The sequence below is a fragment of the Knufia obscura genome, assembly GCF_036327395.1.
Source record: "Knufia obscura strain CCFEE 5817 isolate CBS 148926 chromosome Unknown scaffold_1, whole genome shotgun sequence".
NCBI classification, from domain to species: Eukaryota; Fungi; Ascomycota; class Eurotiomycetes; order Chaetothyriales; family Trichomeriaceae; genus Knufia; species Knufia obscura.
The window spans coordinates 4,742,624-4,770,211 of record NW_027042687.1 but is presented as its reverse complement, the minus strand read 5'-3'; the positions used below and the strand labels follow the sequence as shown (position 1 = coordinate 4,770,211).

The 27,588-nt window shown below is 47.4% G+C and overlaps 7 protein-coding genes across 7 annotated transcripts; 4 read left to right on the top strand and 3 right to left on the bottom strand.

The window, feature by feature from the left end:
* Positions 1-349: 349 nt before the first annotated feature.
* On the bottom strand, positions 350-1,753 carry PMZ80_001789 (uncharacterized protein; the record flags this gene model as incomplete). Its single annotated transcript, XM_064870229.1, has 3 exons — positions 350-1,361; positions 1,409-1,513; positions 1,563-1,753. The coding sequence occupies 3 exons, from the start codon at positions 1,751-1,753 to the stop codon at positions 350-352; spliced, it is 1,308 nt and encodes a 435-aa protein (XP_064735726.1).
* Positions 1,754-4,380: 2,627 nt separating this feature from the next.
* Positions 4,381-6,672, bottom strand: PMZ80_001788 (uncharacterized protein; the record flags this gene model as incomplete). The annotated part of the gene is made up of 2 exons (XM_064870228.1): positions 4,381-6,503; positions 6,597-6,672. 2 exons carry the CDS (start codon positions 6,670-6,672, stop codon positions 4,381-4,383), a joined length of 2,199 nt encoding a protein of 732 aa, XP_064735725.1.
* A 916-nt stretch (positions 6,673-7,588) lies between these two features.
* PMZ80_001787 (uncharacterized protein) lies at positions 7,589-8,074 on the top strand (the record flags this gene model as incomplete). Its single annotated transcript, XM_064870227.1, has 3 exons — positions 7,589-7,593; positions 7,641-7,751; positions 7,798-8,074. The coding sequence occupies 3 exons, from the start codon at positions 7,589-7,591 to the stop codon at positions 8,072-8,074; spliced, it is 393 nt and encodes a 130-aa protein (XP_064735724.1).
* Positions 8,075-8,786: 712 nt separating this feature from the next.
* On the top strand, positions 8,787-13,738 carry PMZ80_001786 (uncharacterized protein; the record flags this gene model as incomplete). The annotated part of the gene is made up of 2 exons (XM_064870226.1): positions 8,787-8,931; positions 8,985-13,738. The coding sequence occupies 2 exons, from the start codon at positions 8,787-8,789 to the stop codon at positions 13,736-13,738; spliced, it is 4,899 nt and encodes a 1,632-aa protein (XP_064735723.1).
* A 1,395-nt stretch (positions 13,739-15,133) lies between these two features.
* On the top strand, positions 15,134-17,889 carry PMZ80_001785 (uncharacterized protein; the record flags this gene model as incomplete). The annotated part of the gene is made up of 2 exons (XM_064870225.1): positions 15,134-17,727; positions 17,784-17,889. The coding sequence occupies 2 exons, from the start codon at positions 15,134-15,136 to the stop codon at positions 17,887-17,889; spliced, it is 2,700 nt and encodes an 899-aa protein (XP_064735722.1).
* A 1,397-nt stretch (positions 17,890-19,286) lies between these two features.
* PMZ80_001784 (uncharacterized protein) lies at positions 19,287-20,155 on the bottom strand (the record flags this gene model as incomplete). Its single annotated transcript, XM_064870224.1, has 2 exons — positions 19,287-19,932; positions 19,995-20,155. The coding sequence occupies 2 exons, from the start codon at positions 20,153-20,155 to the stop codon at positions 19,287-19,289; spliced, it is 807 nt and encodes a 268-aa protein (XP_064735721.1).
* An 873-nt stretch (positions 20,156-21,028) lies between these two features.
* PMZ80_001783 (uncharacterized protein) lies at positions 21,029-23,533 on the top strand (the record flags this gene model as incomplete). The annotated part of the gene is made up of 1 exon (XM_064870223.1): positions 21,029-23,533. The coding sequence occupies one exon, from the start codon at positions 21,029-21,031 to the stop codon at positions 23,531-23,533; it is 2,505 nt and encodes an 834-aa protein (XP_064735720.1).
* Positions 23,534-27,588: the final 4,055 nt, after the last annotated feature.

Genomic DNA, 27,588 nt, shown 5'->3' with positions numbered 1-27,588 from the left:
ACATTCAAGCATAGAGTAAGGAAGCATGAGGTCGTTCGTATCATTGCTCGTTGTAGCGTAGCGTAGCGTCAAAAGCATCGTCGTTCAGCCAATGTTGTACAAGACCGTGCACCGTCAATGAGAGGTCCGATATGTTCCTTCAATTCGTTCCAATTTCAATTTCAGTCGATTCGTTGTCGGTCATATCGTCCTTTGGTTCGATGTGGAAAAGGTAGGATAAGCAAATGAAAACTTTTGCATCAACACAATCGCCGCCCAAGACAGACCCTCCAACTATGATCGCTAATTCCGCAAGAAACATTGATGTGTAACGCCATGCTGCTCGACGAATGATATGACAGCAACTAACTTACTGAGGACCGAAATCGCCACCGTGTTGCGGGAAACCTTGTTGTTGATGGTCGCTCATCTGTCTAGGAGGGTAACCAGGGAAGCTGCCATAGCCACCGGTTGGACCTGGCATACCCATTGGATAGACAGGTGGTGGAGGAGCAGGTCGGTAAGGAGTCCCTGCAGGTCCAGAGTTGTTCTGAGATCGACCCCAGCTGAGACGAACTCGAGAGTTTCCGATAGGATAACCCTGCATCTGGTTGATTGCCATCTCGGCAGCGTGTCGCTGGACGAATTGGACGAAGCCACAACCCTTGCCAGGAGGAATCTTGACGTATGTTATCTCGCCAAATCCCTGAAAGAAGGATCGCAACTCATCCTCGGTGACATAGCCAGATAGGCCTCCGACGAACACGGTGGTGTTGTTAGGATCCGTGAATTGGTTCATCGGCTGTTGTTGACCATACTGGCCGCCCATTGGTGGGTAGTTCATAGGACCTGGACCACCGCCGTATCCCATGTTGCCACCCTGAGGGCCACCTTGAGGACCACCATGTGGGCCACCGTGACCGCCGTGACCACCACCTGGCATGCCCATTGCCATGTTTGAAGGACCACCCTTGTTCTTAGGAGTAGCAGTCGAAATTCGCATGGGTCGGTTGCCGCAGTAGACACCCTGCATCTCGCTGAGAGCACGTTGCTGGTCTGATTCGTCGGAGAATCTGACAAAGCCGTAGCCTCGAGACATGCCAGAAAGTGGATCGGTCATGATTTTGGCGGATTTGCAAGACGGGAATCGGCTCTGGAAGAGGGAGACAAGGACATATTCGTTTACTTCTGGACCGAGATCACCAACAAAGATGCTGTATTCGGGTCCACGATCGTCTCTTCGATCTGCAAGACCACCACCGCTGGCCCAATTAAGCTTGAACGGTCGGCTCGAATTTGGCATTTGTTGTCCGTTGAGTCCAAGAGCCTTGCCAGCAGCTTGTGGGGAGGAGAAATCGACGAAGCAGTAGCCGGCGTTGGATCTATTGACAGTCAGCTTGGCTCATATGATGAAGAGGTAACTGCTTACCCAGAGAACTTGTCTCGAATCATCTTGACACTGACTTGCTCGCCCATCTGGAACCAGAGGTTTCTGACAAAGTTCTCGTCAATCCAGGGCTCCAACTCACCCATCCTGAAAATGGTCAGCCTTGCTACTAACAGGTTGTATGGGCATATCTTACCAGAGTGTAGTCTTGCCATCTGAACCAGGTGTTGGCGATGCCATACCTTGACCATCTTGCTGAGGGAAGGCCATGTTAGGAGCTCCAGCCTGATCAGTTGGTTGACCTGGTACACCACCATTCTGTGGCTGTGGCTGTCCTGGTGCACCTTCGGTGGGCGCACCATTTTGGTACTGAGCGTAGTTGTCCATGTCGGAGGTAGAGCGCAGGGAAGAAAGTAAGTTGGCCAAGTAGCTAGTCATCGTAAGTCAGTGGACAGTGTCTAAGAAGATGCAGGAATCGATCTGCGCAGTGACCTCTTGTCGATCGGCCAGCAATAGTCTCTCTAATCGATCGATGTATGATAAATTTGGGTGAAAGAATGTGACGTACCAAAGGCAAGAAGGCTTCCAAAGATTATACTCGTCTGTACTGAGTGGCAAAGAATCGTCAAGGTGAAGATTATGTTTGTTGTTTCAAGTCCAATTCGCTGATAATTCGACACAAGTCGCAACGACGGTCTCCACTGAACGGTTCGGGAAGGATCGGCGGAAGGTATCGATGAGAAGAAACAATGTGACTAGCTCTAGAGAAGATAGGCGTTAGCGACAGTTACATGAACAGAATGATCCTTCGCAAGGAAGTGTTTCGGTATCGTGTGAATGGCGCATCTGTGATATAGCTTGATTCTTCGTCGCAGGAAAGTAGTGTGAATAATAGCGCTCCCATGTGCATAAGGTCGCTGTGGTGGGTGGTGTTGGTGATGGACTCGATTGCGCCGAGCTCGAGTCGCATCCACAGCGCAGGTATCTCTAACTGCGACCAGCCGATGACGCTGACTTTACTCGATCTCTCGACCTCGGATGGAGATGGGAATATGATGAATGCAGCACACTCAAACGTACCAAGATGAGATCACTTTGCGGTAGATAATTGATCGAAGCCGGAAGCTCAGAGACTCAACACCCAAGGAAGCAGACTCTAACTCCGATTGCGCAAGAAATCCAGGCAAGGGATAGATTGATCGCAGAGTGCAGCTGAGCAGAGCAGAGCAGACAAGAAAGCACACCCGAAAGACGAGGAAAGAGCAATCGCGAATGAGTTTGGGAATTGACGTGTAGCAGCGGAGGGGAGGAAGAAAAGAAGAGGGACGGAAATCAAGAGTTGTTGTAAAGTGCCTCTCACACAAAGTGGGATGGCGGCCTTGCTGGCTCAAAGTTTAATTAACAGCGTGCGGAGCAGCCAGGAAATGATATCTTTTGCTACCAAACGTTGCAATGTTTACACACTCGTAGGCTTGGGTAGTAACGTGCTCTCTGTAAAGCATACATTGTGACAGATGCGACTCATGCGAAGTAGTCGCAACTTTGCCTGTTCCATAGGCAAGAAGTCATGCTCCTCGCATAAGCCGGACCGACTCGGTTAGGGTATCTTGCCCGCTGAGCTCGATCGAGTCGCGTATTCTAGAAGCTGAGTCAACCTCAAGAGCGCGCCTTGCCTCAGCTATCATATGCTCTTCTTACTCCTCGCTACCTTCATGCCCAAATCGTGGTTCAAATGACAAGAATTATCCAGAGGCTAGTTATACCCTTGCAACGAACCATCATTGTCTATTCCGCTCTTAAATACAGTCTAGTTTGGGTCTTGTTCCGCCATGAGTTGGAGATATGAATATTTGAACTCGAAAATACGCACGATTATTGCTGTGTGTGCGAAACAAGTGGGAGCCGCACTTTGTCTTCAAGTTCTGGACGATGCTGCACTCGCGATGACGCCGTTCACCTGTGAAGTGTCCTAACCTGAGCGGTCAAGGTTTCAGCGTCAGTCAAGCATGCATGAATCAGGTAGGCCAATGTGTCATTTCCCCAAGAAGCCTGTTGCCTTCTCATGCTTGCTTCTCTTGTGTTACCAGAAGCTGCCGCTGAACACTTTAATTGGTTCATCTGTCCATTACGAGCTGAAGCGGACTGAGATCGTCACGACGTACTGAAGAAACTCGAGATGTGTCCTGTAGCAGTAGTAAAGTATCGCCCTGAATGGGCTATCATCACTCGCATACTTGTCCTCGCCATCGACCGTCCAAACACGTTTCACGCCTCAATGAGGTGCCCCAGGCGGTGCTTGCTTCAGGCGTCTCAAGCAGTGATCGTCCACTAATAATTCTCGCCTATCGTGCCTGCCAATCTGCCTACGCGACAAGCACCTTCCATGATCGCAGGTGTCAGCAAGACGCGGTGCGAAGAGAGTACAGCTTAGAGCATGACACAACATCAGCTACCACCGCAGTTCAAACCCTGGTGTGTACTTCAAGTCTGCATTGGGATGTCAGTTCTGCCTTGACAACTTGGAGTCCCCTCTTCTCGACAGCCTCGTGTTCTCATGCAAGTCATCGAAGCGTGTCGGGTAAGGCTTCCGGGTTTCTTCTTTAGCTCCAAGCTAGCAAAGCTAAAATTGTTGCGTTCTCTGCACGCTTTTCCACTTTCGAGCTCTCTCCATAGCCACTAGCTTTTGTCCTCCAGACCACCAACGATGCTGTCGTAGCATGTGCTATCCTTCAGATCTATCTTGCTCGGTCCACAGCTTTGCACATGTTGAGAGCACCGTTCCTGTCCTCTCTTGTCCTGTGAAAGGCTTCCCCTAGTGATTACTGCTGCTGTAGCACTACCCCAGCATCGTCCTCCTCGTCTTCCTCAGCATCATCGACCTTAACGGAGTGCCTAGGATCCGGATCAGGTACCACTCCTTCTGCAGGCTGCCATGCAGTTTCTCGGCCAAAGTAGATCAAGTCGAGGCTGTGGCACTGTTAGCAACCGGTAGTCTGAGAGGGATCAGAAACTTACTATCTTCCTTGTTTCGCGCCAATCTTTTTCAGGTGTGCTTCGACCTCGAAACCGAGTGATTCTAGCCAGCTCTTGAGCCACTTCTCGTAGTCATCCTCGGTCTTTTTGGCGAACGGAGACTTTCTATATCGCCGCCCCGTCTCAACGCTGACTGCGGCAGGCTTCGGTGAATGCCATTTTCGCAGGAGAAACCACAGCTTGTGAGCCTGTCGGTCACCTCCAGGTCCGTACAAATGTCTGATGTTCTGGTCGCAGTGGAACGCACAGTCTGTGGTCAGTCTGTGACTGCGATCGCATATTTCGAGCATCTTGTCCAATAAGCATTTACCCACTCCCATTTTCTTGTACTGGGGATCGACATAGAGCTCGATCTCCGCAGAGATATGCTCAACAAAGTCCGGAGCTGTGAGATCATTGGCACAGCAAAAGCCTGCCAGCATCTCGATGCGTGTCAGAGTGACGCGCTTCCTGTGAGTTACAGGCAAGTTCTGCCTCCACGAAAGCTCGTCTTCGTCCATTGGTTGAATCTCCCTAGCACCCTTTTGATTTCTTTTAGCTGCCACGACGAACGGAAAATCACTTGTCTGAACTTGTTCCATCCGAATTTGCATAGCTGACTTAGGAACCTGCTCGGTCTCTGACGGGCCCGTACCATTTGAGATATGGCAGTTGTAGATACGAGTCATTTCTTCCAAATCTAACTTTGTCGCTGGTCGAAGATAAATGTTCAGTTTCGGACGATATCGAGCCTTACTGACTGTGTCGATATCCTTCTCTACTACAAGAGTCTTGTGCTCGACTTCTTGCTGTCTCCCAATTTCGATATTCGCATCCCGAGAGTTTGCAAGATGTCGTAGCCAGTTCGACACAAGATCTTCAGTCGTCTCTTTCCTGTATCTTTGGTTGTCCTCGTCCGTTGGGTCCAACTTTCCCCAGTCTTCGTAATCAGACGCCGACGTATGTTGTGCGTACTTGACAGCATCTTCTGGATCATCGCTGTAGCCGTAGTGACCAGCGTTGGTCGCGTTGATGGCCATTCCTCGCCTCACCATGGACAAGCCATCTGGAAGCAGGTTCTCGTTATCTAAGATCTCTTTGCGGATGATGATGTACGGTACACCGTTGCTGAACCTATACTTCTTGTCTCCGGCCACTGACGCATGCCACTCTTTGAAGCGGTGCTTGAATGTAGCGTTATTGTTGCTGTAGCGCGGTCTCTCTTCCCAGTCGGCAGGTGCAGGCATGACGTTTCCATCAAAGTCAGTTGGTAAAAATACGTCGTAATCGCCATCTCTTTTATCGAGCATCTTCCCAAACGATTCGTCAGATAGATTCGTACCTCGAGTGGCGTCACTTGGAGCAGCAGATCCCCATGCATTGCTGTCAACCTCATGCTGGTCATCTTTCAACTCCTCCTTAGTTGCCCACTTGGACCGGCCTAGAAGCGTTGTCTGAGTCGTGGTAGTGCCTACTTGACCACTTCTCTCGGTAGAAGCTTGGGGAATTACAGAATCTTCCCTGCGTGCAGGAGCCGCTGAAGCGTACTTCCCGCCTTCTTGACCATGACTCAGTGATAAGTCTTGAGCCCACACACGTTTCGAGGAAGCGGGTCGCTTTGGATCTACGGGTGCTCTAGCAAGGTCCAGATCTTTGAGGGATGTCGTAGCGTATTTATCTTTGTCTCTTTTCTTAGCTTCGCGTCTTCTCGATATCTGTTGTAAGTGGGTGCTTTGTAACTGCTTTAACAAGTCGCCATTAGCGATCGTACCATTGGCGTTCTGCCGAGTAGTCATCTTGCTCGATGGTGTGGGTAATGGTGCAGGACACCCTGGGTCGGGCGAAGTACGGCTACCGGTTACAGGCCCCTGCGTGCTCTCGCCACTGTGTGTACTGACTGGCCATTTGATCACCGTTGTGCCGTAACCAGAGTCTCGTCGTCCTTGTGACTGCACAGTAGGCGCCGATACCTGGTGCTCTGATGATTGGGACGGTGGCACTTCGTCACAGGCTCGACCAAGTTCGAAGATGATATCGTTCCGGTCAGAAGTATGCGGTACAGAAGTTTGCGTCTGCTCTGACTGACCTGGTGGCGGAGACGAGGTAGTCGTTGGCAGAGGACCTTCTATAATTCTGCTAGGTTGTCCTGCCAGTATGCGGATTGGCGCTTCTGTTATGTCAGCAAACAGCCACCTAAGACCAAACAGTCTGTGCTTACCTTGTGAAACCGTTTCTGGTACACGTCGTGGCTTGGGTGGAGGCCTTCCATATGCGTTAGGATCGAAAGCAGTCATAGTGTTTTGAGTGACCTTGGTCAGTGTTGGGTGGGTCGCAGGAATGGACCAAGCCTGCTGAAATGGAAAGTGACGTGGACTACTAGTACTGTGATAAGGAAGGAAGCTGCCACGTGGGTGGTGCAAAGAATTTTTTCCCGGACTGGGTGAAGATAATACCTGCACCTCCCGAAGTCGCCTCAGATAAAATTGCAGCTCATGTTGGCATGAAGATGCTCATACTTCGAGATCATATGTGACGCTGATGCATTGACTTGAATGCGGCATGCATGTTGGTTGAAGGATGGAACGTGTAACATGTACATGGTCATGTAGACGACTCACCGTGCAGAGCCTCGTGTTCGAGGAAGTGATCACTGTTGATGCGACCTATGTCGATTATACTTCCACCATGGACTTTCAGGATGCTGCTAGTACGAGCTTCAATTGGAGGTCACGAAGCGAGACAGTCGAGACCATTCGGGACCATGTAAAGGATAATACTGTTCCCATATGATTTCTCACCGATGGCTGGGGAGTCCAGATGGCTCAGTGACGAGGCAGTATTAAGCAGTAAGGTGCATATTCAAACCAGACCAAACGTCTGTGACTCGAAGCTGAGGTCAAGCGCGAGATTGACTCTGAATCGAATGCTCCACTTGACAAACGTCTATTGGACAACTTTACGGTGCACCTTGGGTATATGCCCAGTCGAGCGCTTTCTATATCAGTTCATATGGACGGAACTAAGTCAAACAGAGTGAATTCATTGGATTGTGACACAGGAAAAAGCTCTTCGGCGCCTGTGGGGAGCAGTTCGATCACATCTCTTGAAGATCTGCTGGCGACTATTGGGCAGCAGCATTAGCCTGCAACCATCAATATGCTATCAGTTCTTCGCAAGGCGCGTCTCAAAGACAAAGAGATGCGAATACTTATGCTGTTAGCTCGACTGCGATATTTATGCAAGGCTTGAACTGACGAGGTAGAGGACTTGACAATGCTGGCAAAACAACTATTGTGAAACGGATCATGAACGAGGACGTGAACACGGTAAGCCCGACACTGGGGTTTATCATCAAGACCATCGACTTTCAAGGGTGAGCGCGTCTAGGGTCTAGCAACCACAATCGCTGACTAGCACAGGTATAAGCTCAACATATGGGATGTTGGAGGGCAGAAGACCATAAGGTCGTATTGGCGCAACTATTTCGAGAAGACCGATGCGCTGATCTGGGTGGTTGATGCGACGGACCGACTGCGAGTTGGTGAGTGCAAGACAGAACTTAGAGAGCTCCTGCTTGAAGAGGTGAGTCCACTATCCACAAAGGAAGACTGGGCTGAGATGTTGTTCGCAGAGGCTGTCCGGAGCAAGCTTACTGGTATTCCTAAACAAAACAGATGTGCCGGGCTGCATGAGTGATGATGAGGTCCGGCAGAAGCTAGAACTTGACAGCATCTCGACGCACAAATGGATTATAGTGAGGTGTAGCGCCATGACTGGGGAGAATCTCACCAAAGGCCTGGCTTGGGTAGTGCAAGACGCTCGAGATCGACTGTTCCTGTACTGAAGGATGAATTACGAGGATGAATTTCAGGATAGCGAGTTGTAGTATTCCTGTGTCAATGATCATACTGAAACCTCGCGCTTCTTGAAACAGCTAGGTCCTTGACCTATTGGCACGCGGGTGGGAAGGCCGCCAACAAGACCGCGCGCAGGAGATTAGCCGCGAATGCGACCACTCTGCGGCCTCTCAGACCACCATCGAGCTTGTAGAGTAAAGATATTGCGTTAATCTATCAACAATTCCATGTATGCAAAAGAGCTGTGCTTGACGCTGGGAAGCATTTGTTTGCTGGAGCACAATTGAGCAGGAGTTCCAGCGAAGTCCGATTGGAGAATTGCCTCTCCAACTGGATCACAACAACCTTCCGCAAAGATACGTGCCGCAACAACAATACTGCATTGTGCCGAAACCTGATCGCAAGCCTATACATTTTTCTTGTCGATTTTCATTCGGCTGTCCGCTCGCTTTTCACACTCTACAGCAACGATCCCCACTTGAGATGTCCTTGCAAACCAGACGGGGTTCATAACAGAAGATAGCAAAACGACCGCATACACATCTACCACGATGAGTGCCGGCAAAGATGGATCGGAATCGGTCGACCAGTTCCTTGCAAGAATAGCAGGGACGCCGCAAGGGAGAGACGAGGCCACTCGCCGTATGGACGAAGAATTTCTGAAAGGAAGGCAGGAGCGACAGGCAAGAAGACTTGGTGGGTGATCACAAAGAAATCGCAACGGGCCAGGGCTAATTTCTGTTTCTTAGAAAGAGCGCGCTCGATATCTCCCTCGAAGACCGGACCAGCAAAGACATCATCCCTGAGCTTAGACACACCCTCTACTGCTGAACGAGCACTTAACCCTCCAGTCGACTTCAGCCCTCAATCAAAGACCCTTGCACGATCGAATGCAGTCACTGGCAGAATCTCCCCGACGAAAGAGATAGAGGCCCCGTCACCTCGGCCCCTGCCATCTCCAACGCGATCAGATAGCCTTTCGAGTGCCCAGCAGACCGCCTCAGGACTAGCAAGGAGCGGCACATTATCATGGCAACAGAGACCAGCCTCGAGAGACGGCCCTCGTCAAAGACCGCTCTCTGGTTTTGCATCCGTGCGCAGTCTGCCGCGTCAGCCTGTGGAGGATGAGAAGCAGGAAGAGCCGTCCCGCAAGGACATTGCTGCTTCGTTGGCCCAGAAAGATCCTACATGGTTCAGACAAACACAAGACAGAGGTCTAGCCTCGGCGGCCTATCGCAAAAATCAAGTTGAGGATACGCCAGAAGGTTCTACTTCGAGAAGTATGCAGCTGCCGGGCATGTCTCGATCGAGGGAACCGTCGAAGAGTCCTGTGCCGGAGGACCGACCTACACAAAAAGAAAAGCAGTCTGCAATTGATCAGAAAGACCTTGACAGATTTAAGCGAGGCACCACTCCAGATATTGCCGCCTTGAGAAACTCCATGACCGAGAAGCCGCCTCCTCTGAGACCTACCCGTCAGGACTCATCTGCCACTCGGCCCTTGAGCACAGACACCAGCACCACAGAAGACGGAACACCTGATCTGACGAGATCGGCAAGTATGCTTTCACAAAATCGACCTGTATCACCCACGAAGGGCTTGGGAGGCTTTGTGGAAAGTGCCATGATGAGACGATCCGACAGCATGAGCAAAAGGTGGAGTGTTAAATCAAATACTGGCTTGAAAAGAGGAGACTCGGTAGCAGGAGCACGCCCAACATCATTGCACAACAGAGGAATTTCAAGAGACATCCCGCCCACACGTGGCGAAACTCCCTCCTCTCCCCTGGCGTCTTCGAGGCCGGGCTCGAGTCATAACGTTGAGCCAGTCGCATCGCCAGTGCTTGGGAACAGATCCTCACAAGATCCGCAGGACGACCTCTCTCATAGCAGCAAGCGTGAGCCGGTGGTATCTTCCTCGGCAGTGAAAGTGGAATCGGCCACGGACAGGCCGCAGACTCCTACCGATGATGCGCAACTCATTCGAAGCCCCTCCAAGACGATGGATCCGCGTAGATGGAGCCCGACGAAATCGACATGGCTCGAAAGTGCTCTACAGCAAAAAGGGGAGCCGCCCAAGATGCAGCCGATGAAGGAGGAGCAGCCGAAATGGAAGGTAGACCTGCAAAGATCAAAATCACAACGAGCCAGTCGTGACGTCTCACCTGACAAACGCCCTCAGAGTCAAGATTTGCAGAGCCAGGATTCATCCGTCAAGGACACGCCAGCGAAAACATCACCTGCTATCAAATCATCACCGAAATCTACAACTACTACCTCGACCACCGCTTTCCCTGACTGGGGCACGTCTTCGTCGATTGTTGGCAAATCTTCCCCCAAGGAGAGTGCAGACCCCAAACAGGAAACGACGCTCAAGCCAGAGGTGAAATCTGCTGGTGTCAAGACTGATCAGGTGAAGGAACAGCCAATGACCGATCCAGAACGATCTGAAGAGGTCAGCAAGACGTCACCTGTAGAGACTTCTAGGAAGCCACCAGTCTTGAAGCCAAAGCCGCAGACACCGCCGAAGACTGACTTTCGTGCCACGCTCAAAAGTCGCGCTACAGGCTCTGAGCAAAGCACAAAAGCAGAGCCTGAATTCAAAGCTGTATTCGGCAAGCTCAAGCGCGCGACGACCCAGAACTATGTTGCACCAGACGAGTTCAAGACCAACATCTTGTCAGGCAAAGCTGCCTTGAATTTGACTGGAGGACCGGTCAAGACGAAGCGGGTAGACGAATTCAAGGAGAGTATCTTGGCGAAGAAAGAAGAGATGAAAGCTGCACCTCCCAAACCCCAACAACGAGAGGAACCGAAGGAGAAATTAGAGACACCCATTCCGGAGGCGCTAGCACGCCGAAAGACTTTGTCCAAAGCCAGTGCTCCTAATCTTGCGCACCTGAAGTCACAAGCAAACGATGAATCGCCGAAGCCAGTTACGAAGCCGCAGGTTGCTCTGAAATCGCCAGAAATTGCGAAGACTGAGCATGATGCTAAGCTGTCAGGTCAGGTATTGCTAAACAAGCCTCCAGGTGCATCTCTGGCCGCAGCAGAGCCGGCCATATCAAAATCCCTCAGTTCTATAAAGGATGAGAAAGCAGAGAGCACGAAGCTATCAACTCAGCAAGCTAGGCCGCTGCCTGTAATAAGTCCCAAGCCTGCTGAGGCGAACATTCCTAGCCCGAAATCAGATGTGGCCACAAACATTCGCGATCTGTCACCGTCATCAATATCACTAGCCGCTCAGACAGCTGTCAGATCTCCAGAGGTATCCCCTCCTCCAAAGGCTGATTCAACAGCAGCTAGTAAGCTCGCTTCGCGTCTGAATCCGAACCTAGCTGCGATGCTATCTCGGGGACCTAGCCCAAGGCCACAGGGGACCCCTGATGCATCAACGGATGACTTACCTGCTGTGTCTACTGCGCCTTCATCACAGAAAGATGAAGGTTCCAATGCAGCATCGTTGACGCACATGACGAAGGCTAGAACGAAAGGTCCTAAGCGAAGAACGCCAAAAGTAGAGCCAGCATCAACACCAGCATCGGAGGCCGTGAAAGGATCCGGGCCTGTAAAGCTGACTATGTCGACGCCACCTGGAAGCGACGCCGCAGCAATCATGTCTACGCAGACTCACACTGACGAGGATATGCCACCTGTCATATCGCCTGTACCAGACAAAACAGCAGAACTGGTTCCGAAACCACTCCGGCTTTGGGGCGCAAATACGCCGAAACCAGCTAGTCCAGTACCTGCCCCTCTTCGAGAATTGGCACAGCCAAAAAGACAACCTGCCGCGATGAAAAATTTCAACAAGCTGGCAAAAGAGGAGCAAGCTGTTCAATCAAATGATGAAGTCTCGGGCGCAGCAAAGCCGAAGCCCATAGTTGCAAGCAAGTCGCCTGAGCTCAGAAAGGTGTCAAGCCCTTCTAGCATTGATGAGAAGACGAAGTCAGCCCCGAGACCCTTGACGCCTCGCAAACCTAGTTGGTCTCCAGCGCCTAAACCGTCTCCCGCAACGAGTGCTGCCACACCAACGAAGTCCACAACGTTACCAGTTCCCTCAGAAACTGCTACGGATGTGAAGACGCTGACTAGAAGCGTGACAACAGGCACGCAGGTGAAGGAGCAGGGCGCGAAGCTAGTCTCTGCCGCTGCGAGGCCAAGTACTATCCAGGGTCTTGGGCTGAAGATGAGCCCTTCGCCACAGGCGAGCAAGCCTGCACCCCCACCACGAGTCCTAACACCACCGCCAGACATTGAGGTTGCCAAAGACAACTTCCACCAAACACCACGGATCAGAGAGGTACTCGAAGGCTATGTCGGTGTGATTTCCAAGGAGCATGACAAGGCAGATTTCGATGCCCAACAATTTCTTACCCTCGCAAAGCAGGCAGAAGACAAGGTCAAGACGCTACGATATACCATCAACGAGATAACAGGCGATGGCAAGAAGATAGCAATACCACCACAACAGGAGCACATTCTTTACGAAGAGTCAATGTACTTGATCACCCACAAGTTCTCGACAGAAGCTGGCGCGACGACATCAGAAGTATATCTTTGGCGCGGTGATCGGGTCGTTGATGCCTCCGTTGAGGATGCACAAATCTTTTGTAAGAGAGATGCACGTGAGCACAATGCCAAGCTCGAGGTTGTCAAGCAAGGCAAGGAGCCATCAAAGCTGATCCAGGCGCTCGGAGGCATTTTGATTGTCAGGCGAAGCAAGACATCGGCACTTTACATGCTTTGTGGGCGAAGACATCTAGGCCACATCGTCTTCGATGAGGTGGAGATGGATGTCAGCAGTCTGTGCCCTGGTTTTGCGTACCTCATTTCAGCCCCATTCGGGAAATTATACCTCTGGAAAGGCAAAGGTGCTGGAGTAGATGAGGTTAGTAGTGCTAAACTCATTGGTATGGACCTTGGCTTAACAGGAGGAATTGAAGAGGTGGACCAGGGCTCCGAACCATCGTCGTTCTGGGCGGCGCTCGGATCGAAGTCGAAGTCGACTTGGTCAGAGGATTGGCATCGGCGAGCGAACATGAATGGCTACCCGACTGTCATATATCGCATTGAGCACGAAAGACCAGGCATGCTCACAAATTTAGCATCATGGGGTCTCAAGCGAAGTGCTTCACCAGCAAAACAGCAGATCAAAGCGACGTGTGAGCGGCTGCAACCTTTCACGCAGAACGATCTCGATACGCCAGCTGTTCATATAGTGGATGCCTACCGCACGCTCTACGTCTTGCTAACGAGACAGTGTGCTTCAAAGGCATCAGAGTTTATCACAGCACTCTATCTCGCTCAGGACTTCGCCATGCTGTCACCAGCGATACAAGACAGACCGGTGCTACCGACTTGCTATGTCATGGCAGGAGAGATGACGAACGATGTCAAGGCGTGCTTCAGAAAATGGAGTGCGCTGGAAGGAAATTCCCTAGCAGGAAATGAGTCAATATGTGTACGATTAGAGGAAGTTATGGAAGCGCTGGATTTATGACATGATGCCAATGTACAGGATGATGCTTTTACGATGGCGCTACGGCTGGGCAAGACGAGGACGGGATCAAGTCTGAAGCCCAGGCCCGTGTATGGTCGGAGTGTGAGTGCTGGCTGGTTGTCCAGCTTGGGGAGGTACTACTGAGCTTGGCTACTGCGCCAAAAGCTCTTGTTTGAATATAGAGAATTCTTGATTTGTATAGAACCCTCCTTGTGCTTTCTTCGTCGCATGGGACTAGCTACGATGTGCATGTTCAGTCGTCTGTAGAGTCTCACGTACTGTACTCAATCCCAACCTCCATTCGACAGAACTGCAACAGCCGGTGGTATAAAGATTTCTGAACGCGTATAAATTAAAGCACGAATTTCGAAGGCATCTTCTTCTATCACCTGTCACCAGTTAGGCATCCAGGGGTAAGGGAATTTTTCGCCTGATAATCTGTTCAGCTTCTCTCACGCTATCTGCGCATATAATAGTAATTACTATAGACTGCCACCGCGCAGAAGCCGCAAATAAGCTGAAGATGGGCAATTTTGGTGAGGCAAGCGTGCGTTGGGGAAACTTCACGTAGGCGACTGTAAGTCCAGGACGGTTTTCTCCGGGTGCCTGTCGCTGTTCGCCGTGTGGCCTAGAGAGCTCCAGGGCCCGCTGTTTCGGGCTTTCGCCTAGGGGGTCTGACAAAATATGCGATTAAATCAGCGGCGTTGTCCGCTTTGTATCTCGCAAGAGCTCGCTCGGCCTCTTTGTCCCTCTCTTCTTGTCCTGTCTTGCGCTTGTGCTACATTCCATAGAACATGTATCATAACATGTAGCTGCCGACGGTGGCGTGTTCAGATTATGAAGTTGGCTCTGGCGGGCTGCACTCCTCTGCAGAAGACCAGGTTCAGCTGCTCCCTCGTCACCTTTGTTTTCATACCTCGGAGGGCAGCACAACATTCACCGCAACTCTTTGCCGGTCATCCCCATGCCCTCCTCTTCAGCAGAAGCTCGACAACTGTCCTTAGATAACCTAGCACCTTCGTACAACGCCCTGCTCGAGCAATCAGCGACGTGGTTATTATTATTTTCGCTTGAAGATGTCGTTTGAAAGCCCTCCTGATGCTGGACGCAAGGGTGAGTCTGGCTCGTGCTAATGGCTTGTTTCTGTTCTTGGTGATGGTGGACTTGGTGACTCGTAAGTCAATGCCTGTTTGTCTTTCACTTGTTACCTGAGCAATACGGTAGGCGAACAAAGATGAATTCAGGGCTCCTGGTCACCTTGGTTGCAAACCACTGCCTTGCACTTGCGGGAATGCCCATAAGAAGCGCGACTTCGTCCTCGAACGTCGATGTTTTCCTGCATACACAGCTGTTACAGTGTAACAATATCTCGACTTGCTTTCCAACTTAACAAACATGGGCAAAGTCAACGAAGCGTTCAGAAAGAGCGTTAGCTATGGGAAGGAGAAATTTATTGCTGGCAAGGGGCGAATGGCTTGGACTGGCCTGAAGACCCTAAACACAACCACAGGCCGACAGCAGACCTCTAAGACCCAGCAGAATCGTTCCAAGACGACCAACAACGACAAGAAAGTCAAAAAGTTCCTTAGTAAACTCGAATCGTTGCGAAAGAACGAAAAGCAGTGTGGCAACGAGGCACTCGGCGATGTGCCAATCACCGAAGTCCAAGAAGGACCTGCGAAGCCAACGCAGCAAGAGGCTGCATCCATCGCGCAAAAAGCGCTCAACGTGAACCTATTGCCATCATCAACAGCTGTGTCAACACACTTTTACTGCGGCTCGTCGGTTCAGGTTCAAAGCATTACAGTCGGCGTCGCGAACGCTTGCCAATCAATTCAGACTCCCAAAGACTGCGATGAGAACGATGGCAGCTCATCCAAGGGTACGGAACAGGGTGCTGAACAAGATACCACTGCAGCACATTCTGAACCTAGTGAAGCCGAGTCGGCTGATGGGCACTCTGTCGACGCCATGGAGAATGGCACCTCTTACGATAACACCAGCAACACCCAAGATAGCATCCAGCCTAGCCTAGAAAGAGACGAAGGACTGTCGGAACACTGCAAGACCGGATTGGCAGAAGCTGGTTCAGATGCATGCAAGGACCCCGAAATCTATGATGATAGGATCAGAGATGGCAAAGAACACCTCAACGAAAACGCTACGGGCGACGCATTGCTTAGAGACGAGGAGAAGACTACCAGCAATGAGCAAGAGGCACTGCCACCCAACGAAGAGGAGGATATTGCGGACAATGTTGCTGACCAAAAGCGCAGCTTACTCAAGCAAGACGCCATCAAGGATGATTCATCGCTCGACGACGCGGACGACGTGCATGACATATATGCTGAAGACGAAGGTCTGCGCCGTTTCGAGGAAGTTATGGAAAGCCTTGACGTGATTTTTCTACGAGAGCTAGCTCTGAAAATCAGACAGGGCATGCTTCGCGAGAGTGGCAGCAGGACGCGTGTCTCGTCCTGCGAAGCAGATTCGGATCCTCTATACGGGACTTACAACCTTGTGTTGGTGCTTACGTTCGACGATGGCGTGGAATGGATAGCTCGTTTTCCTGGATATGGAGCTTCACCCTCTGCCCTTCAGATTGAGAAGATGGAACTTGAGTACCAGACGATGAGGTATGTTCGTTCAAAGACTGGCTTCAAGATGCCTGATGTCTATTGTTGGAGTACAAATACGGAGGAGGTCGGCACTGCCTTCGGGCTTATCTCCATGATCCCGGGTGAATCGCTTGGAGATTGTTGGCAGGAGGCTGATTTCGACGAGCAGAAGCGGTTGACAGCAATTGCTGGTGTAGCCGCTGAAATGGCCAAACTCTACCCTCTTCAATTCCACCAAACCGGTATGCTGCGTTTCGACGAACAAGGCGAGGTCTCGCACGTCGACTACGAGATCGAACATTGGAGTACATCGAGCAGTCCATGGGGTTCAGACCACAAGCTCGGCCCGTTCAAGAATTATACAGAGTGGATCAGAAATCACGAAGTTGAGATAGATCGATCCAACAGATATCCTAAAGGCGGCAGCATCGAAAACGTCAAGATGGTGTTAAGGTCTACGCCAAAATTCATGCGCAAGGCACCACTGTCAATGTGCCTACGTGATGCGGATCTTCAGAATGTTCTTTGTGATCCAACCACAGGCCAGATTACTGGCTTCATCGACATGGACAATATGCGGGTGGCCCCAGTCATCATTGGTGCTGCTGCGTATCCGCGGTTCTTGATCAAGGACCGCGCTCCTCTCAAACGACAAGAAGAACTGGAAGCAGGGGTGTTATACACCTCAGGCGACTTTCTGCGATACCGTAATCACTATGCAAAGTGCTTCGGTGAGAATATGCCTCCTTCTGTCCACTACGACTCGAGATGGACATGGTTCAGCGACCGCACCATGATCCTCGAGGATACCATTTGGATGGACCCATTTCATCAATTCGACGTTCTGCAGAACCTTGCATGGACTGCATATTTTAGTGCCTACGGGGTCAAGAGCAGATGGCGCAACGACTTCAAAGCGCTAAACCTACGATCGTTTGGTGACTTGGCGACGAAGAAACCTCTCCATAAGCATCGTCTTCGTGCCACCATTAGGGATGGGCTTTGGAAGATAGAGCCAGCCAACATCCCATACCACGAACGAAGCCACACGGCTGAATTGGAGAAAGAGGCTTGGACTAGTGCTCGAGCTGATCTTCTAAAGTCCGAAATGGATGACGAGAACGAAAACAGTTCTGCACAACAGGAAAGCAAGACACGATCTGCGAAGCCGTCTGCAGTAATTTCGGCATCAAGATCAGCAAATAGTCTGCTGGAAGCTGACAAGGTCGCCGCCACCTCGAATGAATGTGAAGTCATGGTCGCTTCGTCTATTGAGGCTCATACGTCCAGACTGCAAGACGCTACAGGCAGTAGCGTTGGTACAGCTGTCGAACCAGCAGACGATCAGCAAAATATGAATCAGCCACCATCGCCGACTCGCACATCTACATCATCATCTCCTACATCATCTCGCTCATCTGACGCAGCTTCAACGGTGGCATCGCAATCGACGGCACCAACTTCAACTTCCACTTCCCCGGCGTCATTGCACAAATTTTCAACGAGGTCTACCATTGGGAAGTCCGGGATTAAGCTGACAAACTTGTTCCGTCGCAAGAGCTTAAGTCCTCTGGGTAAATTTTGCTTGAATACGTGTAGCAGTGTTTGGCATTGGTATAATGATTGAGCCAGGGACTTGGCCTTTGATAGCACCAAAATATTCAGGACGGGACCTGTGACCTTATCACCAAGAGGACAGTGGAAGGCCAGTGGAGCGCACGATGGGGAGCGAAAACAGCAGCAGTGACGGGACTTAGTCCTGACACAGTGATACCGTTGGAGGGCATTGTGTGCATAGCGATCAAGAAGATCGTCAGGGACTGAGGGAAGACTGCAGCTAATATAGTTTGTGCTCTACGACGTTGTGTGGTAGATTTGATTGGATTTAGAAGTTAGAGATTACGTGCATAGTATGAGAAATTCATTTTGAGATATATGTTCTTCTTGCGTACACACTATTTGTTCATAGTGGATTCTAAAACCATACGTAGGCATGCGAGACTTCTCGAAGCACTCAATTCGGCAAGCTGTGCGACTATTATTTGCTCACAATGCTTTCATGGTGCTGCTGATCGTTCGAAGCACGTAGGCAATCACGAACAGCAACTCTGGGCCTGTTTTCGGACAGCATCCTCAGCCAGTCTACGCAGCAGGTCTGCTTACTCCTCAGCGTACTTGCAGGTGGAAGATTCAGCCCTGCTCGCAGTTCACAAGTTGCGTCTTAACATGTTTATCCTGCCTGACCAGGCATAGGCTTGAGACCAAGTAGAGGCAAGACAGCTGTACGTCTTGGATTATGTGCCTGTCAACGCCTCTGCAAAGAAATCCCTGAGTATATTCATAAGTAGCGAGTCCGAGCTCGGCTTGCTCAAGATTCGATTCGTAACCAGTAAGTTGGCTGGCTTGAGCACGAGGGAGGAAGAATGCAACGGCATGACATTCATAATTGACATTCGCTCTGCTTGTTACATACAAAGAGCTAACAGGACGCCATGCATCCACACGCATGACTATACCTTGCCACCTAAGAGAGACCCTTTCAGCTCTGGACAAAGGCTCAGGCAATAAAAACAATGCAATGTAACCAACACGCGGACGTTTCCAACTTTGTACCACACACTCCAATACGCCGTGCTGAACCAGTCCTCCAATCCTCGGATCGCAACACCTGTTCCTGTTCACCAAACTCCTGTGCTTTCCCATTTTGATTTTCGTGCATGTTGCCATTACAGTTCACAGCAATGTGACCGGCGTACGTTCGTAATCTGAACCAGATCAAACAAAAGCATCACCATTGTGGTCGTAGTAGTTGTTCCTGCACCTTATGTTAGTTCATCTAACCATGAGCGAACCTTGAAAGTTTCGTGGCTTACCTTTTGTATCACTAAGACACGCCCATATACGCCCATACGTACACCTTCAGCTCTGCTTTAGCCTCGAGCAGCGACTGCTTGACTCGTTGGTCGGAACTTCTTGCCAAGTTTAGGACCTTTCTTTCGACCTGCGTCACCACGAACTTGGTCGGCATAAGAACGTCCTGTCCCATTTGCAGCACGACGACGACCACCTCCAGCATTTCCTTGAGCTCCACCACCTGCTTCGTTTGCATCCGGTCCAGCAACATCTGCCCTGGCCGCAGCTCGAATCTGGTCAGCCTCCCGCTTCTTCATGTCATCAAGCTCCTTCATGGCTTTGGCAAGCATGGCCGCGTCCCCAGCAACAGACAAGTCCTCAAGGTTTTCTACCAGCTCCTCCATCTGCGATGCTTCCTCGGCACGAATCGCCTCCTGCTCGGCTCTCTGCGCCTCGCGAGCCTTCTCCTCTCGGTCTAGCTCATCTAGGCGTTGATGAACCCAAGGGTTTGGCCCGATGAGTCCGATTGCCTGATTTCTCTCGTACTGCTTCTTCCAGTCGTCAGGCCAGTCAGGCAAAAGCTTGTCGCCGACTGCATGGTGTGCTGTACACCCGCCGACCGCCTTCTTGAAAACGCCAAAACAATCCGGGCAAATGCCGGCGTGGCCTGCAGCGGAACATCGATTTCGATCGAAGGCATGGTCACCATCGGACTTGTCTGGGCTGTATAGCTACTTAGTACGTTCCCCTTCGATGAGGTGAAAGGTTAGCGGTGAGCGACTTACCAGTGATGACCACCACGTCGGATCACGGACTCGACCGCATTGACTTGCAACATCTTCTGGGTGGGATCGTCGTTTAGAGGTTGCTGCTCGAAGCCGCAAGCTGTCGTGATCTTCGGCTTCTTTGTTGCGCCAGTCTTTTTCTGATATTTTTTAGGAGCCATGGTGTAGGTTTGGTTGAAAGGGAGTAAGAAAGAAGTATGATAACAGTTGTTTCAAGGGAAGGCTCTGTGAGCTCAAGAAGCAGGATGTACAAGGTTTGGAATTGGTAGAAGCAACGATGTAGATGTAGAGCAAGGGAACCAGGACGCGACTCGAAGAAATAATCCCTCAGGTAAACAACAAACGCTGGGTGACCTCGCTGCCGAGCAAGAGAGTGCATTTCTGACCTTGTAGCTATCAAACGCAATGATGGACAACTTCAGTCCTGTGAGCAGGGCAACGGGCAAACGAGAAGGGGACGTTAGTGATATACAGCATCGAGCCAAAGCAGCAGCGTCGAGAACAGTTCCAAGAGCACTGTACCAGGAACAGATTGGGAGTCCGGGAAGAACTCGCTATGGATCGCTACCGCTTGTGCAGTCAAAAGCTTTTCAGGGCAGCCAGTACTGCTATATCGCTGATCATGGTGGCATTGAGAAAGACCGAGCCTGTCTGAGTGCTGCAACGACGAGAGAAACTCACTCATCTGCTCAACCAAAGCTGTATAGACCTAGGTCAACCACGAGCAGTAGCAGAGAGGTTTCGAGTCATGGTGGTAACACTTCGATGTATTTGTAGCTTCGCGTCGTGCTGTCAGAGTGAAGTCGTGATATGCAATGGTGTCCATAGTGCCGTTTGTTGGTCGCCAAAGTTGTGACGAGTGAATGAAAGTGCGCCAGTATCACTTTGTGTTAGTGGCTGGCTGCTTCGACCGTGTTAGAATACTTACACCTTGCGACATACCTTTACATTTCTTCAGCACTTGCTTCCCAAACCTGTATCGGCATCTGCATCTTCGAACACACCTTGAATTTGAAGGCATGCCCCAATTCAGTATGTCTGGGACGCGCATATCAACACTCGGCGACCGGTTCGGACTCGGCAAGCTCAAAAAGTTCTCAACACAGCACTTTCCTCTCTTGAAGCTTGGAAAGAAGCGCAGCCACAGCCCTGACGACCTTTCTGCAAGAAAGAAAATCAGGAAGGTACCTCAACAGAAGAAAGAGGACAAAGAAGGTGTGGTTGCCCAAACGCCAAGCCAAACCGCCAAGACTGGCAAGACCAATGACGACACTCCATCCAAAATAGGGGTTCAGGCCAAAGATTCCGACAAAGAGAGCGCATTATCCACAGGGCACCAAGGAGCTGATATCGCCAACCGCTGCTATGGGGCGAGAGAGCCACATGCTGGCGTCGACAATGGCCACGATAAAACACTCCCTGGCAACAGTGAAGCAAGCGGCGGAGACGAGCAGGAAGACGAGCAGAACGAGGCCCAGAACTTTGATAACATAGAGCTATCCTACGACAATGATGTTAACGATGAGACCGAAGTTTACGTCGAGGAAGACGCTTTTGATGAGGATGGAGTGTACGATGACGAGGTGTATGATGAAGACGGCACCTACGGCGAGAATGGAGTCTACCCTGAGGAAGCGGAGCTACGTAGTGCATACGACAACAACGCAGACCTGGATGATGGGTCTAGCCTTGGTCTTGGCGAGACTTTGCAGGGCGTCCACCACGAAGCCGAAGCGGAGAATGACGAGGAGACCTACAGCGAGCATGAGAGCGAAGATGAAGATGGCTCACCGCTCGACCAATTTGAGCCGGTACTCCAGAACCTCCGTCTGACATCGCTCAAGACTGTCGCGCTCAATTTAAGGCAGCGATTGCAGCTGGAAGCCGGTGAAAGCATGAGTACGGCTTGCGAGGTATATGATGAGCCGACATGTGGCAGCTACAACCTCGTCTACTTCATAATTTTCGATGACGGAGTCCACTGGGTTGCAAAAATACCTGGCTACGGTGCAGCTCCTTCACCACTCCAGAAGGAAAAGATGGACTGTGAGTACAGGACTATGAGATTCATGAGGTCCACCACGTTCAAGCTTCCAGATGTATTTTGCTGGGATACCAGCCCAGACACAATTGGTGCTGCGTTTGGACTCATGTCATTCGTCCCTGGTCGATCCTTGTGGGACCGCTGGCAAGACGAAGAGTTCGATCAAGCCAAATGCCTTACCGCAGTGGCAAGCGTGGCCACAGAGATGGCCAAGCTATACTGTGTCCAGTTCTCTAAGACTGGTATGCTACGCTTCGATGGCGATAGGGTCATAGGGGTTGACTACGAAATCGAGTATCAGACCACTTCTGACGCTCCTTGGGGTGACACACGCAAGCTCGGACCCTTTGAGTCAACCAGTGACTGGATCCGCAAAGATATCCGCGACGTATCAAAACGTGTCGGCCTTTTGACCCACTACCTGCGGCGCAGCGAGAATAGCGACATTCAGGTGAAGAAGATGCTCGAGACCATACCACGGTACATGCGCGATGCACCACTGTCCTTGTGCGTGGCAGATCCAGACTTTCAAAACATCTTCGTTGACGAGAATGGGGAGGTTACCGGCTTCATTGACCTTGACAACGTGCGAGTCGCACCTGTTATCGTGGGTAGCGCCGCCTACCCTCCGTTCATCACCAGAGATCGCAACCCTGGGAAGTATATGGATGAAGTCACGGACCTTGGCTTTTACCACCCACATGGAGGAATGGATGCGGATCGCAACTACCGACAACATTATGCTGCGAGCTTCAAGGCTGCTCTTCCTGAAGGCACAATATACGATCCACGATGGACCGAGCTGAGTCACCATGTGTGCATGCTGGAGTGTGCATCTACTGCTTACGCCATCCCCCGTGTGCACATCCTGGACGAGATGGCAAAGGATGCTTACCGCTACGTATACGGGCAGGCCGCGATCGATGGCGGCCACCAGAGCCTCGTTCACCAGGATACATGGTCACCACAGAACATGATCAGAATGTATCGATTCAAACGCACGATCGCCAAAGGTCTATGGATCAGTGAGGCCACTTCAGGTGCAGCTGTTCTGAACGTAGCCACTCAGGGTTTCCAGTCTTCTGGACCACCAGTACCGATCTTCTCCTCCGCACCACAGGTATCTCAAGCCACAGGGCCGCCAGAACCGGTCTTTTCATCATCGCAACAAGAACATGAGCGAGCATCTGTACTAGTACACATATACAGATCCGTTTCAGCTTTGCTGTCTCCGTTCCGCGCCCTGAAATGCAGCCGGCGGACGTGGCATGAGAACGAAACATGTCCAACAACTCCTATGCATGGCGACGAAGCACCGCTAATGGCATCAGAAGCACAGTCAGGTACGACTCTAGCCAATGGCGTGTGCACTGGCCACCCTTCTCAGGAAAGCAAGAAGCAATCACCACTAAAGGTGACGTTCAAGAAATTGCGGACGACGGCTGCCGAAATCCTGGGACGCTGCAGCAGATTTGTCCACCAAATCGATACGTGAAATACGTGCGCAGTGACTTGGCATTAGTAAGACTCAAGGCCCAGACGACCTCAGCAAGGTCCACCGTGACTACTGGAGAAGGGTGGCAGGTTGAGCGCGAGCAGACATCGAGTAAGTTCCAGAGCAAGAACTCAGGTATTGGTAGGTGTTTGGGAGATGGTGTGAAAGTGCCAGGTGCTAGTCAGATTGTCTGGCGACTAGTGGTCTAAAAGCTACTTGCTCAAAGCTTGCGCCGCGGGGACTAGCTAGGACCAGATTTCAAAGGCAGAATAGGAAGTAGTCATGACTGTATGGGTATGAGATGTGCTCATCCGCCTGAGCGGCGTCTAGTAATAAAAACCATAATTCAAATGGACTGCGTACTTCCATATCATCACCATAGCAGCCCTGCGCAAAATCATGCATTCTGGGTTGAGGAATCACGTAAGAATTAGCGGCCACTGTTTCATACTATTGTACTGTAAAACTTCCAGACAACGAACCATTGCAGCTATTTTCAATGTGCCTGCTGGAAGCAGATCGTCCCTTCGACTGTTGCGCACAAGGCGGTGTTCTCCGGGCGTGTCGTTACAGAATCATAAGCAGCATTTGTAGGTAGGCGGTCATGGAAAGTGTCAAGAAGGAAGGTGCATACACTGGCATAATGCGTCAACCGGCTGTTGAGATGAGAATGGACTGAGGCGAAGACTACTCTCAAGTTGTGTCTGCAGGAAGTTTAATATCTAAGGGTGTTATAATAAGTAAATTGAAACGTAGCCAACTAGCCCTTAAAGGGAGGGTAGCTAGCTGCTTTATACCTATAGACTACGGTCGTAAGTACTTGTAAGTAGCGTAGTCTTAGCTACGCTAATTATTATATTCTCCCCTACCTAGAATATTACGTATTATTACGAATACCTACTTATAGCTAAGATATTTTTTAATTCTAGGTATTAACTAAATAATTGTAAATTACGTATCGTTATATACTTTTTTATACTCTAGTTACTAATAATTATAAGATAAGATAACCTATACCTTAATAATTACTATATTAAATTCGTTCGCGATTACTTAAGGCTATTTAGTAACCTTAAAATACCCTTTTTATTAACTCGTTATTAACTTTTTTAACTAGTATAAGCCTAGAATTAAAGTTAACCTTTTTAGGCGTAACTAAAGTTTAGACTTAGTAAAAGTTTATATTTAGCCGTAGCTAATAATAAAGAGTTAGAGTTACATAATCTTAGTTATACTTTATTATAAGCCTTTTCTCTTAGCTTAGTAATAGTATAATACTTATTATTAAGTACTTAATCCTTATTAATAATACTTTATTAATCTTTTAGTTATAATTTATTACTATTCGTTATTAAATAGTCGCTTAGTAACTAAGTTTTAATATTATTTAATTTATAATTTTACTTTAATAATTAACTACTTTCTTTAAGAAGTTTATACTAATAATTACAAATAGTTATATTCTAATTTAGTTAAATCTAGAAAATAGATAAATCTAATTTATATAAGTACTTATAATAAAATATAAGCGTTTATAATTATTTATATATCTTTATAAGTAAGTATAATAGTTTATATACTTGAATATAGATAATTATAAGTAGTTTAAATATTAAAATATAACTACTTATAACTAACTCGTACTAGATTAATATAATTATATTAATTAGGTCGGCCCTAATAAAACCTTTTAAAAGAAAAAGTAAGTTTAAATATAAGTATTCGTAACTTACTTACTAATATTTATAACTAAGCTAAGTACTTAACTACGAGGTAGCTATAAACTACTAACTACTCTAACTAAGTAAGTCATATTTCTTTTTTATTACTTATAAGGATCCGTAAGCTAATTATAATCTTTTATAAAAGAAATTAACGAGGTAGTAGTAGTAATAAGAGTAGTAAGGCTTTTAAGACTCGTATTATCGTATTCTCTTAAGAGTATAAGTTCTAATCTTTATATCTATTTATAACTCGTTCGCTAATGTTTATAAGTTATTAATATCTAAGCTTAGCGATTCTATATGAGTAGTTTTATATAAGTAGTTATTATTAGTAAGCGTTTTAGCTTACTTTATTATAAGTTATTATAGCTTATAAGAGCTTATAACGAGTATTTATAAATACTATTTACTACTTTTATAACTAAATATATATCTCTTTACTCTTCTTAGTTTTCTTTATATCGTATTATATTTATTTATATTTATTTATAATTCTATATTATTCTCTTTATCTTAAATTATAAGATATATCTATTCTCTTTTATTTACTATTACTAATATTAATATCCCTTTACTAGTATAATTATTACTTTATTACCTTTAATATCTTCTATACTTCTTAATTAAGATTAATTAGTACCTTATTAATGATTATAAGCTCTAAATCACCTAAGGTATAATAAAGGTAGCTCTAGAATAGGTAGTATAGTTAGTTACTATAGTAAGTATTATAGAATACGAATATAGAATAGTATAAATAAACTTCTACTAAACTAGGTTAAATTTAGATTTAAGATTAACTATAGAAGTTAGAAGAGTATCTAACTAACTATAAAATAACTTCGTATATATATTCGTAATACGTAATATTAGAATACTAGTAATATCGTAATATTACTATATTCCTAATATCGCTATTTCCTAATTAGGTTTAGCTCCTCTATATAGCCTTCGCGGTATATTGTATCTTACCTACGCTAGAGCGCGTATTCCCGTAGTTATTAGCCTAATAGCCCTAGCCTATATACAGTACATTACATTAATATCTATTAATATAAAATTAAATAATAATAGTTTATATTAGTTTATAACTCTTATATCTATACCTTCTTAATATATTATTATAATATTACTATTTTTATTTAATTCCGGCTCTATAACCTAGTTAATTACCTCTACTTTATAAATATTCGTAATTCCTTTATACTAAAGTATATACTAAAGCGTACGTTAGGGTATATACTAAAAGTAGAATTAGCTAGTAAGCTAAAACTAGAATCGAATAAGAACGAAAATAGTTTAGAATATAAAAGGTTAAGCGAGAAAAGTATATAATATCCTAATAGAGATCTAAGATTACTAAGGTCCTTAAGGTTTAGTCTTAGATAACCTTAGGTATCTTAGATATCCCTAAAGAAGATATAAAATAAAAGTATAATAGCTATAACTCTTTTTTATATAGTTTCTATAGCTTTATAATTAATCTAAGTTATACTAGAACCCTATCTATATATAACTTAACCTTATATTAAATACTTACTAGCCTAATATCCTACTTAGCTTACTTAAGTAGAACTATAGAGGTTCTACTTATACTATTACTAGTTATATAGAGATACCGGCCTTATAATATAATTATAGCTATTCGCTTCTAATAATATATTTATATAATTCTAGCTTTATAGCTTATATAATATATTTTAATAGTTTTATAAATAGTTAGTTATCTTATAATACCCTAAGAATAGCTATAAGATATTACTAATACTTTACTTTTAAATTTAAAAAGATAATAATATCGTTTAAGTATATAATTATAAACTTTATAAAAGGTTATAAAATATAATTTATAAGAATCTAAAAGATTATAAAGGTATTAAAGAGTCTAAAAGGTATTATGATATATTTAAACTTTCTTTATTATATATTAAATATAATTTTTTTATAATCTCTTTTATATACTTAAATCTAATAGTATTCTTATATAAGATTAATCTTAAATAAGACTTTTCTATAGGTAATTAAATTTAGATATTTCTATATTTAAGATAAAGAATATTCGTTTTTCTTTATAACGGTATTTAAAGCTTAAAAGTTAATATATTCTCCCTATTCTCCTTTTAGTTTCTTAATAAATAAAACTAAAAAGCCTTACTTACTATTAAATTCTTGTGTTAACTCTTTTATAAATAGTTACTATATTTATAATCTTAGAAAGATAGTATCTTATTAGATAGCTCTTTGTTAAAAATATATACGTAGGTATTTATAACCTCTTTATATACTTTTATAACGAATAGTAATTCCTTTATATCTTTTTATATCTTTATA